Genomic DNA, 15,748 nt, shown 5'->3' with positions numbered 1-15,748 from the left:
GAAGGGTCTGTTTAAATATACACACACACACACATGCCCACACACACGCACCTTCTAAGCTGCCTCACGTTTATCATCCTATAAAAATTTCGAACAATTGGTCGAACACAAATGCACACTAAAAAAAAGAGAAAGGAAAAACATACCCAAGTAGATGATCTCTAATCAAAAGTACATACATCTTGCTAATCAGAAGCCACACCTTAATTCTGATATTTGAGAAATTATGTTGCTCTAGTATATAAAGAGTAAACCATTTGTAAAAAAAAAATCAGAGCACACACACAAATCATCCCAACACCATTTCTCATTTTCTAACATGTGATTGTATACAATACTGTTTTGGGGTCCTGTATTCTTACATTGTTTTGAACATTCACCAGACTATTAATGTGAAAAGCCCAGAGCTTTGTCTGTCTTTCTAATCACTATGACCTGTTTTTGTACTTTGGAAAAGGCCAAAAGACTAACTCTGACGGGTGGGAATCATTTTTGGAATAATGGTGAGTGGTGGTTCACATCTGGATTAGGTACAAAACGATAACATTGTGATGATGAACGGCACAGAGTCTCATCTACATATAAATAGACCTAATCAGAAATGCAAATTGCAATCAGGAGAAATTTTTAAAGGCTGTAATAGCTGTGTGATTGTGCAGATAAGGAAAGGTTAACACTTATATTGTTAAATGGCTCCTAACCAGCCCAGAACCTTCCTTTGAAAGAGAAATGTGGAAGGTACAAAGCTCTCAACCTGCAACCTGCCGGGATGAAGCTCCCCGATGGCTTCATTTCCCGTAACTGAAGCCTTGAGTTGGCCAAACATCAGCCCTATTCTGATGAAAGACAAACAACCAAACCTTTTGTACAAACCCGTAATGAATACAGACAATAGAAAATATACTGATATTTAAATACCCTTCAAACAGACCTCTTTCAGCACAATTTCCCATCGAGATGGAAATTAAGGGATGGAGAGAAAATCAGGGCTGATGTAACATTTATCTGATTTTTTTTAGTGCTGTACACATTTTTTATCCCTAAATTTTCCAAAATACTGGAGAAAGATACAAACTGGAAAAAAATGACCAGACAGGATTACATAATTTTAAAAGAAAACACCAGTATTTAGACAGATTACTTAATCCAAAACTGCATTTTTAGTCTTCTCTGGCAAAGCACAAAAAATAAACATCTCAGAAAAACTGGAGCACTGAAAATACACAATTGTTACAACATAGTCTACTTTCTGGAATATGTTATCTTTCAGGAACACATTCGTCCCCACCATCCCCCTCTTCCCCTTCCCCCTAAAAAAATACATTTACAATCAGGCTTTCTCGCCTTCGGAGAGAAATTGTTTACCAACTATTTATTATCCTTAACAAGACTCTTTCACAAAGAACTAATGAGCCAAGAGCGCCATCTTGTGTCCTACCTTGGAATCTTAAAGAGCGTTTTCACAGGATGCATGTCAAAGAGGGGAGGGTCTCCATCCCCCAGTTCAATGGCTGTGATCCCCAAGGACCAGACATCACAGCGAGCATCGTAGGAAGAGTCATACTGCTGCTCACAAGCAATGACCTATCAGACAAAAGCGGGACACAACACATGAACCCCACTGACACCTCAGATGTCCTAAAAGGCCCTTGGCCAATTTTAGCCCCCTTCTTAGTTCCCTTGGCTACAGTAGTATTGAATTTCAGTAATAATAAGATGTTTATTTTCTAGGCCTTATTTCTATGTGACTGATTTATCATCTGATATGATTAACTTTTAAAAATGTATCAGTTCAGTTCAATAAACACACATGGAACTCTCTAGGTATAAAGAACCATGCAAGGGAAGGCACAAGGATGAGTACCTCACAGTGCCCTCCCTGACATTCTTTAAGGAAAGGCTTTGTCTGCATCCTTCACCTCATTACCAGCTGCTGAATTCAACAGCGAGGAGCAGTGGTTCTGGAAGATGCTTGTCTCCTGTACAAAGTCCCTAGGAGTGTGGCGATTGAGCAGACAGATGTTGGAAGATTGATGTGGAAACAGGAACCACTCCCTCCCATTCCCTTTTTCCAAGGAAATCTGCCCCCTCCTCAAATCCCAACAATTGGTATGTGTTTCAGCAGCAGTGCCACTTAAGTTATTAGCCTGACTAGGTACAAGAGCAGGAGAACCAGAAAGTACCCCTGGGCCTGGTATTGGTTTGGAAAGTATGGAACCTTGTGGGGAAATCTTTTTCTATCAGCTTTTTGAATCAGACAGGAAGAGACCCTCTACTTGGACTCCGGAGGGTATCACAAAGGGGTTGGGAGAAGGCAGATGTGGGCCAAAGGATGCCAATTTGACCTGAAATCTGCCTCCCTGACTGAGGATGATCCATGGCTAAGAGCTAGTGGGAAGTTTTTAGAGTCTGATGATGTATTGGTCCAAAAAGCCTATGAGGTAGACAAACAGCATCACTGGAGACCACATCAGGGCCAAAGTGATGAGCCTGCCCGCCCTCTTAGGCCATCAGAAGGTCTTTGACTTTGACTCTAAGTTGGGCCAACTGGCTATGGGGAGTGGAGTGGAGTGACAGATCTGGCTCACATGTTAGGATCACTCTGGCTACTGTGCTGAGGATGTATTAACATGGAACATGAGTAGAAGCAGCCAAACCAGTTAAAATGCTACCGCAGGAATCCAAACTAGAGAGGATGAGAAATAATCAGATTCTGATTATGTAATTTTGAAGGAGAGCCAACTGGATTTGCTGTAAGGGGCAAGGGGAGTTGAAGGCGAGTCCAGAGTTTTTGACCTGGGCAATTTCAGCACGCAATTGGTATGGAATAAGATGGGGAAGACGGTAGAGAGACAGGTTTGGGGTGAGCAGCAGGAGCTCCATTTGGGACATACTAAGTCTGAGATGACTGTGAGACTTTCAAATAGAGAAGTTAATTTCAGCTGGGTGAGACTCGTATCCGACATCTGACCTAGAGAATAAACATGTGTTGCTTGAAGCCACTAAATGTGTGATATTATTATGTCAGCGACTGAAAACTAATACACTTCTCTCTGCTAGACCCAGTTAACTGGTCTTGCAATGTCAGACGAATATGCCTGCCATCTTGCCCGAGACCTGCTGCCCTCACTCCCGTAATGCCCTCTACCCTTCTCCTCTGGTTTCTGAACTAAAGAATGTTTTTCGATGTCCCTGCATCCTTGGCCTGATCCCGGCCCCATCCTCTGAATAAAATATCCTGCCATAGACTATCCTGTCACACTTTTAACACGTTATTTTCAAATGTGCATTCAAACTAAAGTTCAAATAATTCCAATTTCGGAAGCAGAGGCCATTCCATTGCCCCCGAAGACCTCACTTTAAACACCTCAATCAGGTGAGAAACTGCTCTATTTTAAAAGATCTCCAGAGAAAGCTATTCAACACCTTCCCTTTTAGAAATGACATTTCCAAACGTGTGAGACAAACATAATTTTACCAATCAATCAGCAAAGAGTTCACCATTCTCATACATTCCTGTGAGGGAAAGAGAAATGACTCTATTCTCCCCCAACAAGAGCTATGGCACATTGACATTTCAAGTGAACCTATAATAAATTAAATGGCAAATCATGACAACTATAAATGTCCTAAGACAATGTGTACCAGCATGTCCAATAAAGGACATGGGTTCCCAAAGCTTGGGATGTTAGCAGGAGACCAATTCAGGCTAAGCAAGACAACGAAAAGTGTCTAGTGCCCAGAGTCCACAACTTCCAAGAAGAAATTCAAATTGACTTCTAGCCATCTTGGATGAGATTCAGAAGGCAATTCCAAGAACCTATCCAAATGTGGGACTGGAGGTATCCTAACATTTCTCAACTGTTGTCATAAAATATTCAAAACATTTATCTAGTTTCCACTTCTCTTTATAGACAGACACTATCTTCAGCCCAGTCTGATTAATAGAAGAGCATCCTTTGACCAAATTCTCTTCTCAAAACTCAGCTTGTAATGTGACAAAGAAATTCTTTAAGCTTAGCCCTTCTCCAGTAAAATAACTTACAAATAATTCTTGAGTACCCATGAGCCAGGCAGGGTACTAGGCACTCGGAAGAAAAAGCCAAATGCACATTCCTAATCATTCTGAGGTAGGTGCTATTATCAGCTTCTGTAGGTGTGGAAATTGAGGTTTCAAACAGTTAAATAGCTTCCCCAGCGCCCATACCTAGTCATGGTCAGGGCCAGAACTTGAACCCAGGCAGAGGAGACAAGTAAACAAATCATCACAACATGGTAAGTATTCTAAATAATAAAGGTTATATTCAAGGGACAGTTGAACTGTCAGCCTCTGTACTCATATTTTGACTAAACTAACCACATTTTTGAGATTTTTGTCACCTAATCTCCATCTTCTCAGAGAGTGTCTGTCTTTCAGTCTCTCTTTACTGGGTTATGCGTGTGATGGGATTTAAAGAAGTATCTAAGAGGTTGCATCCCAACTGAGGGTCAACAAATCCTGGAATCAGATTCCCTATCAACCTAACATCAAAGTCTGCAACTCTTTCTCTAGGAGAAAAAGTAATTTCATTCTCCTTAGCTCAGCATTCTCCTTGTCTCTAGGTAAAATAAAGCTGAGTTAAGAATGTTTAGATGGTCAGCTGGTCTTGTCTGCAGGAGAAGGTGACCTCTCAAAAACTCTGAATCAGTTATCACAATGCTCCATTTAAAGAGGAAGGGTGGCAGTGGCAAATAAGTGGACTGCCCTGAGGCCAGGTTTCCCAGGTGCCGTTAAGTCGTATCAAAGGGGTGGAGAGAGTTGAGACTGAGACTGAGATAGCACTGACACAGGCACTGGACCCCAAACATTGCCTCCTCTCCCATCACTCCACCTCACCTCTACTGTCCCAAGGAGCAGACATGCCCAAGGCACGTGTATCCTCTCTTTACCTCGAATCGTTGCTTTAATCATAAGAGTACAAATGATGCTGGTGGCAGTGGAATGGGGAGGATAGAACAGGTATTGAGGGAGAGTTCAAGGGAAGACTTGCAGGACTTGAAGAGGGAGGCAAGGGAAGAGACACACCAAGGGAGACTAACATTATGACCCTGGGTGACTAGGAGAACAATGGTGCCATTTAGAAGACAGGGAAGTCAGGAAGAAGTCAGTTTGGTAGGCAGTATAACAAGTTTAAACTGGGTCTAGATGACCTGTTTCTTTCAGATGGACAGTCACTACCTGATAACTTCATAGCTGCTTATACCGAAAAGAACACCCCCGTTGTTTTTAGATTACAGGAGGGTTATGATCATAGCTACTAATTCATTGCAACCTTTATTACCAATCATCAGACATCATGCAAAATATCTAAATGCATGAAAAACTTTAGATAAAAGAATCTCTTCAGGATTATAAAATTGTAATATACAGGACTACAAGGATTTTAAAACATTGGATTTCATAAAGATAAAAATGCTTCATTCTATAACTGAATCACCCTCTAAATAAAAGTATCAAAAAATCTGAAAAAAATTGGGTCTAAGCTCTACCCCTAATGAAGTATAAAAAACTGATTGTGCTCTTGGGACCTCACTTCTTTTTCTTCACATGTAGAGGCAATAAGAAAAACAAAATTCCATCAGGATTAGAAGCAGAATATGCCAAAGGATAATAATACACTGATGTGTTTTCAGTGACTATATGGAGTTTTACATTACAGTAAATACACCTTACATTTCAGAACTCTGTGGATTTTAATCTCCCTATTGTTGGTTGCCAACACAACTAGTCAATATTTGTAGTTTTAATACATAGTTATAAGTACTAGAAGCAGACACCAAGTTGTATATTCATGGACTTAAACAAATTGGTGTACTTACCTTAACCCAGTGTTGTGAATAGAAGACCTGCTAAGGAATGTCAATTTTACAAAGTACGAATTCTCCAAAGTCCATTTTAAAGTCCCACAGCATGTTGAGGTTCATACAAAGAGGACAGACCTTCTGGAATGTTCCATGAGATGTGTATATCGACTGTTACAAAATATTTACTGCACCTGGCAAAGGCTAAGATCAAAGCACCAAGCTAATCAAAAGAGAGACAGAGTACTAGTGCAGTATTTGCCAGTGGCCTATTGGCTCCAAGATTAAAATACTATCTCGGTGAGTCTCAATGAGTTTCAAGATGTATAAATCCCTATAGACTTCTGCATAGTCACCTTTAACAATCTTCAACTCTTTGGCATGACATCCATGAGTGTTTATACTGTTTCTGAGTTTTAATGAGTAGTTTTATCCACTTGGTGTTAAACTATCATAAACCTCACCATTTCTTCTATGTTTTAAAGGGGCCCCAGTCTTATGATCTCATCAAAGTGATCCCTGAAGTAAACCGAAGTAACTCAGGGTGAGGATTACATCTTATCCTTCTTCCTTCTCCATCCATATCAATTTGTGGCATTCATCAGAGAAGCTGTGTTAAAAACTCTTTGGATTGGAATCAGAGAGTCTGAACTCCAGTAGTTACCAGTTGGGTCCCTCTGAGCAAATCCCCTGAAAACTTTGAACTGAGGCTTCTTTAGTCGTAAGGACCTCACTTTCTAGATCGATAAAATGGCAAAGCAGGAATGAATAATCTCTACCATCCCGTTCAGCTCCAGTACTCTATGACTACATGAATTCCAAATAAGTGATTTTGGGGGTGACATTTCAAATTAAGAGGCTAACCCCTCTCCATGTAAATTAGCTAGCAAACAGTAGATTATTCTGGCAGTAGATTATTCTGGATGGCTGGAATCTTGAGGGTATTTTATTGGCAATATTTTGTAGAAGGTCTTAAGGTCTATGAGAAGATGCTGGTTGCTGCAATAATGCCTCTGTTAAGGGAGATCAGCTTCAGTGACAGAGCAATTGTTTGGACGCTGGCTAATGGAGCATGTCCAGATTCCTACCTTGAAATGCAAACTTACAGCTTTTCTGATACACTTAGACTACACTGCTGCTTATTTTAAGAAGGGGAAGGACACTAATGCTCGGATTACTAGCAGTATCTGTGCACTAGCAGCCTCAGCACTCAATGCCAATAGCTATTTTACCCAGAGGTGGGCTTGAGCCTCCCAAATGGCGGTCATTACCACCTTGGCTGCCAAAAATTTTCTGAAGGAGACTGAGGAAAAGAAATACATTTTCACTATAGTTTAGCTCTACTGGTCTCTGTTGCAAAGGCTAGCAGTCAACTTTCTTTGTTAGGGCAGAAATCATTAAGCCTTCTTCAAGCTAAGGAGTTCCAAAGTTCCAGACTCTAAATCCGCCCCAGTCACTCCCTCCTGTCCCACAGAGGAAGCACCTCCTTCCCTCCCCTAAAGGAGTTTATAGGGTGAAACTGCACCCACAACTTGATACTACAACTTCTTTATCATCCACCCTTGGGCATGGTCAGCTGAGTCCCACTGAGGAACCATAAGCCAGAGAAAAATAACTGTCAGTAGCTCTTAGATTGTGAAAAGATTTGCACCTCTGGCTGGTGCAAGAAAATCCCAGAGCCAGGCATCGTCATTTGGGTTTTGCCACCTACTCCCTGGATGACTTCAGCAAATTATTTAATCTCCCTGTATCTCTTCTTCCCATGCAAACTGAGCAGCACTGTCCTAGTGGGCTTTTGTCTGAAGGACTGCTTATGAGATGCTAGTTACTCAGCTTTTCCTAAAGCACCAAAATGTGAGCAGTAGATATCATTGGGTTATTGATGTACAAGTAATATCTATTTCATTTACTTGCTACTTTAAACCTAAAATGTCTACAGGGAGCATGAATTATTTCTGTAACAAAACAAAGCAAATTTTGTCTATTTTTTTGTCTTGAAAACTAAGTATTAGAAAGTTTGCCTTAACCTTCAAGGGTATGTTTCCTTCCTCAGAGGTATTTATTGCCTCTGGAGATTCTTCATCAACAAGTTGGCAGATTAAAGGTGGTGTCTTGGTTGTAAAACTAGGGCCCCATGAATTTAAAAAGAATGAAAGAAATTCTCTTCTCAACTATATCCCCTTTTATTGTAAACACAAGGCTAGGGGTAATACTTTCATTTTCTCAGGCCACCATGATCCCATGAAACGTCCATGACTACAGCTTCATCTCAGTCCAGAACAAGAGTAGAACTTACTGATAAAGTTCCCAAGATAAGGGTGAGATCCACCCTCTATCTCTTGCAGAAAGACTTGGGCTATAAGAACTGGATAGAACAGTCTCCCCTTAACCCAAGGTCTTCATTATCTGAAAAGAACACCTGCATTACACTGGATGTAAAGGGGATAAAAAAAATAGTCAACAGATGAGCTCCTGCATTCAGAAAACCTATTCTCCAACCTATTTAACTTAAACCATTTATCAAATGATACATCAGAGAACTGTTGCACTGAAATCTCTTTCAATAATGTGATTTTAACTAATACTTTCAAGCAAGCAATATCATAGTACCACCAACTACCACAGGGAAAAATATGTTTAACTCTTCTAAAAAATGATTTACCAAACTTAAAAATCAATAGTCAGACTGTTTCAGTTTTCCACTAATATTTTTAAATGTCATTAAAAATGCAATTAGGTTTGCTTTATATGTTCTGATTTCTCATCTTACTAGAATTGATCGTGTGATCTAAAATTATAGCCAAAGGCCAAGATTAAAATTTCATTCAAGTACACAGGCAAAATGCTGTTATCTCAAGAGCTAAATTCAACTTAAGAAGAGGCAATGCAAGTAGACCTAAAGCTATTAATCCTTGGCTGACCTTGAGCCCAAAAATGCAGTCAACAGACTGGCAAATAAGATGGGCTGAGATGTAGGAAGGCAAATGGATTCTTAATTTTGCTTATGCAATTCACACAGCATAATTATTAATTTTATTGATCATAATGATTTCCAAAATAGAATTTCCCTAAAATTGTAAACTGCAGTTATAAACAGCCCAGTGACAAATATTACTCATCAGTTTTTACATACAAACATCTTAAAGTGTTACAAGCTGAGATACTGAATAAACATATGAAGTCTCTTCCTTTGGATGAAATATAACTCCAAGGGAGGATATATTTGAGATTTGTTTGAGGTTTTTTGCAAAGTGGATGTGGACTAGAAGGACTAAACTGATGGGGTTTTTTTGGTTCGTTCATAAAACTCAAGGCCAAAATAAGAGTCTATATTTTGTATGCTGAGAATTGCCAGAAATAGTTTAAATTATTCTGTTCTTACAAAATTCAGGAAGGTCTCTAAAATACAATGTTCTACAAGTCATTTCTCAGTATTGTAACACTCAGCTTATGTCTTTAGAAAAATAAAATAAAGTTTAAATTAAAAACACACAAAGCACACTTAGACAAAACCAACTTCCAACCATGGCTAGCAGAGGGCAGAGGGGGCTGGTTCCAGGTTTGTGGCTCACACAAAACTGATGTTTGCACTTAAATTCCCCAAAGCCCTGGAAACATTTCACTTACACTTAATTATGGGGTAAGCCCTCTCTCAAACTCAGGACCAATATCACAGAACTCCCTTGTGAAAGGTAAATCAGTAACTCTAAATTTTTGTATGTGTCCTTAGTACTCAGAGGCTCTGAAGGAGCACACTTGCTTTGAGACCCAGGATAATCCCACCATGCTCCCCTACTCCAGCTGCTTCCCTACATCAGAGATGGATGCTGGAAGGCATTTTGAGATTCATTAATCCAAACCCCTTATTTCACAGAGGAGGAAACTGAGGTCCTGGGGGAGAGTCGACTTGTTCAGAGTCACCCAGCTGGTCTGCAGCCAAACCAGGAGCAAACTCCACAGTTCCCCCAACGAGTGAGGCATCTCCTGGGAATCCTTAGAATATAGAGAATGCTAGGCCATTGCCAAAGAGATTTCCTGTTCCAGAAGCCACAGCCACAGTAACTTTCACACTCTGAGCATGTAAGCACACCCTCCATTTAAGCAGGTGGAGTCCGTGCCGCCTCTCCCTTCCCCTGTCCCCTCAACTCCCTTCCTTGCTGCCCCTTTCCTTGGCCAGCTAGTGCTCCACCAATTCCACCCAAGTACAGTTAAGGAAAGAATAAACTGGAGTTCTACAATTCAGTTCACTTTACAGATTGTTAGGTCAGGTGAAGAAACAAATTCAGAAAGGTTAAGAAATTATCCTAAAGTCACACAGCTAGCAGTTAACAGACTTGAAGCATAAGCCACAGTAAGAAACTAATGGGGATAGGGGGAGTTTTTCTTCCCCACAATACATCTGAAAAATAGGAAAGGAAGCAAATCAAACCAAATATCTGAATATTCTCCCATGGGCATCCACTTTATCTGTAAGGAGTCTCTGGATCCTGTCCTCTCCCAGGCGGATGTCACCATGCAAACCAGGACGCCCTTGGGAATGTCATACATTCCTACCAAAGAGTGATTTCCTGTAATTTTCTCAAACTGAAGAAGGCGTGGGAAAACCTGGGACATAATAGAGCACCATATATATTAGTCTGCCCCCCCCACCTGCTCCTGCTTCACCCCCACCCCAAAGCTCCTCTGGGTCCCATTCCTAATGCCGCCTGCCCGCCTCTCTTTGCTTTCTTCTGACAGCTTAGGGACCATTGCGCAGAGGAGCTAATGTAGTATTTGGCCTAGCAGTGAATGAATTCCCCTTCCCTTTCATGGCACTGAGCCTCTGTGCCCTGGGCAGAGCAGCAGAGGCAGTGACTAGAGGGTAACCACCAGGTAATGTGGGACTCAGAGCTCAGGAAGAGCATTTATTCAGCAATCACTTCTGCCCCTGAGGGAACAGCACCAATTATTCTTTGGTAGATGAAGAAGGGGAAACAGTAGGGGCCGTGATCCTTCTCACCTCCCCAGAGAGGGGTGGGAGGACAGCCTGGAAAGTTCCAAATGCCCACAGAGGCTATTATTACTTTAACATGTACTGCTTAGCACTGAGCAGAAATGGGGGAGGAGGGTAGCGGGATGTGAGGCTTCTGCACATCTGGGAGCTGCAGCCCTCTATATTTAGACGGGCCAAAAGGAGAGTAACATGTCACCAGCACCTCCAGGGCCAACCCTCCACCTCCACAGTGACAGATGACATATGACTCAACTTCCCTGCAGAGCTCCAGCTGAAAGGGGAGCTACTGATGAAGCCGGGGGTGAAAGCAGGGGCTGTACCAGTCAATCTTGCCCTTGCCCTGAGCCCATCACTCACCGGAGCCCTCAAGAGCCTGGGTGGTGCTTTAGGGCCCTTGAAGGTAGAACCACTCTGGGAATGTAGGCAGTGACAGCCCCAGAATAAGCAGGGAGGAGTCCATGCTTCTTAGAAGGTAACATAGGAATCTGGAGGAAACCAGGGAACACAAATGGCTACAGAATCTCAGGGATGAATCTCTTGGGGGAAGACACACAGGTCTTTTGGCCAAGGATCCAAGGTTCTAAACCCCTCACTTGAATCTCCTGAGCAACCAAAGCCTGCATTCCTCACACTGAAGGGATCGGCAAACAGGTCCCAAGAATCTCCAGCCTTTTAAAACAGAGTCAGGTAAAATTGGACCCTAAACGTTTTACCATAGCCATCACTTCACTCTCACTGAGAGCTTGGAGAGATCCTGCCTTCATTCTCCAAGGAAGACAAGAGGCATGGAATGTGAGAGCTGGAAGAGGCCTTTCTCTCTGGAAACTGTAAATATTCTCTGAAACACAGAAGGGGACCTGGAGGCAGAGACTACCCAGGTCAATCTCTTCTTTCATTTGAGAGCAGGTTAGAGAGGGTGGGGCTCAGGCAACAAGTGCCACCATTTTTTGAAGCACTTACCATGCTGGATCCTACGTCAAACACTTTCAGTACATCTTTTCATCCTGCCCTTTGAAGCTGTTTTTTTCCCTTCTCATTTTATCTCTTTTAACTTTTCCCATCTTACTAATCAGAGATACTCAGTAACTTGTCTGAGGACCATGGTTAGGTGGGTAAGCAGGTATCTATGATTTGCTGCCAGGTCTTCTGACTCTAAAATTTGTACACATCTTTTCAACTAAAATGAAGCCATACTGAAATAATTGAATCTTTTTTAAAAAATAAGTGGCAGAGTTATCATTAAAGTCCAAGTCTCCTAAATTCTATTCTAAAGAACTTTGTTATTTTATTTTTCCAGATCCTTCCCTTGGGCATTAATTACATTGGATTCTAGAGTCATGCTGAAATATTTCATTTCCTCAACACATTAGTAAATATAATTCTTATCTAAAATAATTTTGAAACTGAAAAAATAAAAGATTTTCATCTTACCTGGTACACTGGTGGTCACAATTAGACAGTCTGTTCTAGTAAAGTGGTTAGGAGGGAGGATATTGGAGCTAAATACCTGGGTTCAAATCCTGGTGGGTATCACCTAAAAAACTGTCCAAGAACAAGAACAGTATTTTCTGTGATTTATTTACTTTCTCTAAAACACTGGACTAGTAATAGCAGTGACTTTACGGGGTTGTTGTGAGGATTATAAATGAATTAATTCATACAAAGCACTTAGTGCCTGGAATATAGTAAGCACTCAACAAATGCTGTTAACTCTTATTCAGGTACCAAATCCATTAGCTAGAGCTTAGGGAACAAAATGGTAATAATGACAATAAAAATTTCAGCTCTGTAGTGTTTTACGGCTTTCTCAGCCCTGCAACACAAAATATCTCATTTGTCATCTCTAGTCCTGGCAGTGCCAAAGGAAATAGCATTATCGTATCATTTAGCTAGGAACGGCATAATTAATGATGGTAAGAATGGTTGCAAAAAGCCTGCGATATTTCCACACTGGTGTAAGCTGGTTGTTATGGCAACCATCCCCCTGTCAACGACCCTCTGCTACGCAGAGACAGACCCATTTTTGGAGCCGTCACAGCACATCTGTTTCTCTGCTCAGCTGATTAGCTCTTGTTTGCAACAATTAGCAGATGGAAGTAAAAACAACAAAAAAATTTTTCTAAAAAGAACCAAATGTTAATTTTAGCCACAAGTCTGCTTTCTAACACAGAAACAGACCTTTGGCTGTTTTAGGAAGATTCCAAGTAAACTGGATCCTTAATATACAGGCTTCTCTCATTGGGAGGATGGTTAAGTGTAGTCCACCTATAAATTACAGGTGATAGGTCCTTTTTGTACGTCTTTGAAAATGATGTGACTCACACTCCAGTTTCAGAGTGTTCTTCCCCCTCCTATCTTTACATTGCTTTGTGGTATGAGGTGTCTCAGCACACACTTCCTACACTGAACATCCCATATAAACGTACTAAAGCAGAAGAATACAAGGCTGGTGGGCTAGGATACCTGAATTCTGGGGCCCCATCTGCGCTGAACTAGAATGAAGAGTATCCTCTGTCTGCCTTAGTTTCTTCACCTGCAAAATGGGACTTGGATTCTCATGCTCTTTGAAAAGCCAAACAGCTCTGTTACCGACCAGATATGTGAATTTGGGCACAGTATCTCCTACACCTCTTTAAGCCTCACTTTCCTCAGTGGTAAAAGGAAGAAAATAATGTCTACTATAGAGAGCTGTTGTGAGAAGGAAATAAATTAATGTATTTAAAAAGCACCTACCCCAATCACTGGTGCATTAGTGGGTCCTCACGAAGTCAAAGCTTCCTTCCCGCTGTACACTTACTTAGCAGGCACACTATTCAAACTGACAATCAGCTGGCTTATGGCACTGGAGCTGGCCCTTGAGACCCCCTGCTTGCCAGACATCACCCCCTGTACTTGCTGGACCATCAGGTGGTCTTGGTGTCCCAGGGAAAGAGCTAGGCACCTCTGGTAACCAAGGAGCACTCAGTGGCTCTTGGCAGCAGCCATCCACCATCTAGAACAGAGGTATCTCAGTATTTTAACAATCAGCATGGTCACACCAGTGCCTATCGACTTGTGTTTAGAGTCTACAAATGTCCTCAATATCAATACAATATTGATAACTTTGGGTCCTTTTCTTGGGTTTTAGTCATTTATGCACATTCAGTTTAATTCTTCACTGTGTGTGATGGTGGGAAAGGTAGATTTAGGATCAACTACCCTTGACTCCCTGCCATCACCATAAGTAAACATAAATTAGGGTTGTATCCCTTTTGCTATATACCAGGATATGACCTGGCATGTGCTGAATGCAAACTCCAGCAGAGCAATATCAATACTGACAGTGGACATGAGTTGTTTTGGAAGTGCCTGAGTGCAGCGGGTCAGAACACTAAGATTCCAGGCACTGTTACCCCTCTACCCACCCAGTGCCTCTGGGCACTTAGCCTGGCAGAGCCTTGGATTCCTTACCTATAAAATCCATGTCATCATGCCTAACTGCACCCTCACAAGTAGGTGTGAGCACTTAAAAAAATAGTATTTGTAAAAGTTCTATGCATATGTGGTACACTTTTATTAATATTATTTTTTATAAGAAACTGGCTGCCAGGCGACAGTGAAGGAAAAAAGAGGCAATAACATGGGTAATGGGAAGACTGTGTTTTTTAAAAAAAGTCTAAGATACAAACCAAAGTTACAGACAAGGAGGGAGACCAGAGACTCAGTATAAACAGAAGGCTGAGGAACGTGACTTGAGCCAGACATCTCAGGAGATAATCAAAAAACGCTTGGCCAGAGAGCTGGTAGGACAGCACAAAATTCTCAAGGCCTTGAGGGCCCATTTGGGAAGGCAGCTTGTTACAGTACATCTAGAAGAACACAGGGTACATTCTAGTATATTCAGAAAGAACTGTGTTTGTCTCCAACACCTAAGGCTGGGAGACAGCACTGTGTGTATGTGTGTGTGTGTAGACAGGCAAAGCTGATCTCCCTAAATAAGCTAGCACTTGTAACATGCAGACCAGTAGGTTCCAAACGACTGACTGATTACCTTGGAAACTTGAATTATTTATTACAAAGGAGGGCTGCTAAGTTTTTGGAGGATTGTTGTAGGTTGAACTGTGTCTTCAAAAAAAAAAAAAAAAGAAAGGTATGTTAAAGTGCTAATCCCCAGGACCTCAGAATGTGAACTTGCTTGGAAATAGGGTCACTGCATATGTAATTAATTAAGATGAGGTCATACTGGAGCAGGGTGGGCCCCTAATCCAATATAACCGGTGTCCTTATAAGAAAATGGCCATGTTAAGACAGAGATGCTCAGGGAAAACACAGTGTAACTACAGAGGTAGATGGATACTCAAGATACCCAGATGCAAGCCAAATAATGCCAAAGATTGCCAGCCAATCACCAAAAGCTAGGAAGAGGCAGGTACTATCCCAGAGGACTTCAAAGGAAGCATGCCCTGCCAACATCTTGATTTTCCAGACCAGAGATAATAAATTTCTGTTGTTTTAAGCCACCCAGTTTGAGCTACTTTATTATGGCAGCCCTAGGCAACTAGCAGAGTGGACATAGCTTTGACCCTAGGACAGGAGGAGAACCCACTTTAAATTCTTGGCTGGCCAAGAACAGCCCTAAGGGAGTCAAGGGAGCATCTGTTGGAATGTACAGTGGGCACTTTCACTGGTGGTTGCTGGAATGCTGAAGCCACTGCTGCCCCTTAAATACTCACAGGTGATATTGTCATAATGGCCCCCAGGTCTGTCCCTAAAAGAGAAGCCATGCAAGTTACAGTCACAGCCAGGGAAATTTAAGAAGCTGGGTTTTACTGAGGTGATGAATCAATAAGCTCTGGAACCACCTACCTCTGCACTCACAGGAGAAACTTCATTTTCTATTGCTAAAGTCATTTTGCTCAAGGTAATCTGTTAAAT

The 15,748-nt window shown here is 41.5% G+C and overlaps 1 protein-coding gene across 2 annotated transcripts in view; it reads right to left on the bottom strand.

Moving 5' to 3' along the window:
* Positions 1-15,748, bottom strand: part of MYO3B (myosin IIIB) — a 346,597-nt gene that overhangs the window by 309,895 nt on the left and 20,954 nt on the right. For both annotated transcript variants that reach the window (XM_074363854.1, XM_074363855.1), the window contains exon 7: positions 1,439-1,584. In XM_074363854.1, coding sequence (XP_074219955.1) covers positions 1,439-1,584 — 146 coding nt within the window. The remainder of the gene's footprint in view (positions 1-1,438; positions 1,585-15,748) is intronic.

This window comes from Camelus bactrianus, chromosome 5 (assembly GCF_048773025.1).
Source record: "Camelus bactrianus isolate YW-2024 breed Bactrian camel chromosome 5, ASM4877302v1, whole genome shotgun sequence".
In the NCBI taxonomy this organism is placed as follows: Eukaryota; Metazoa; Chordata; class Mammalia; order Artiodactyla; family Camelidae; genus Camelus; species Camelus bactrianus.
This window is presented reverse-complemented; position numbering and strand designations above follow the sequence as displayed.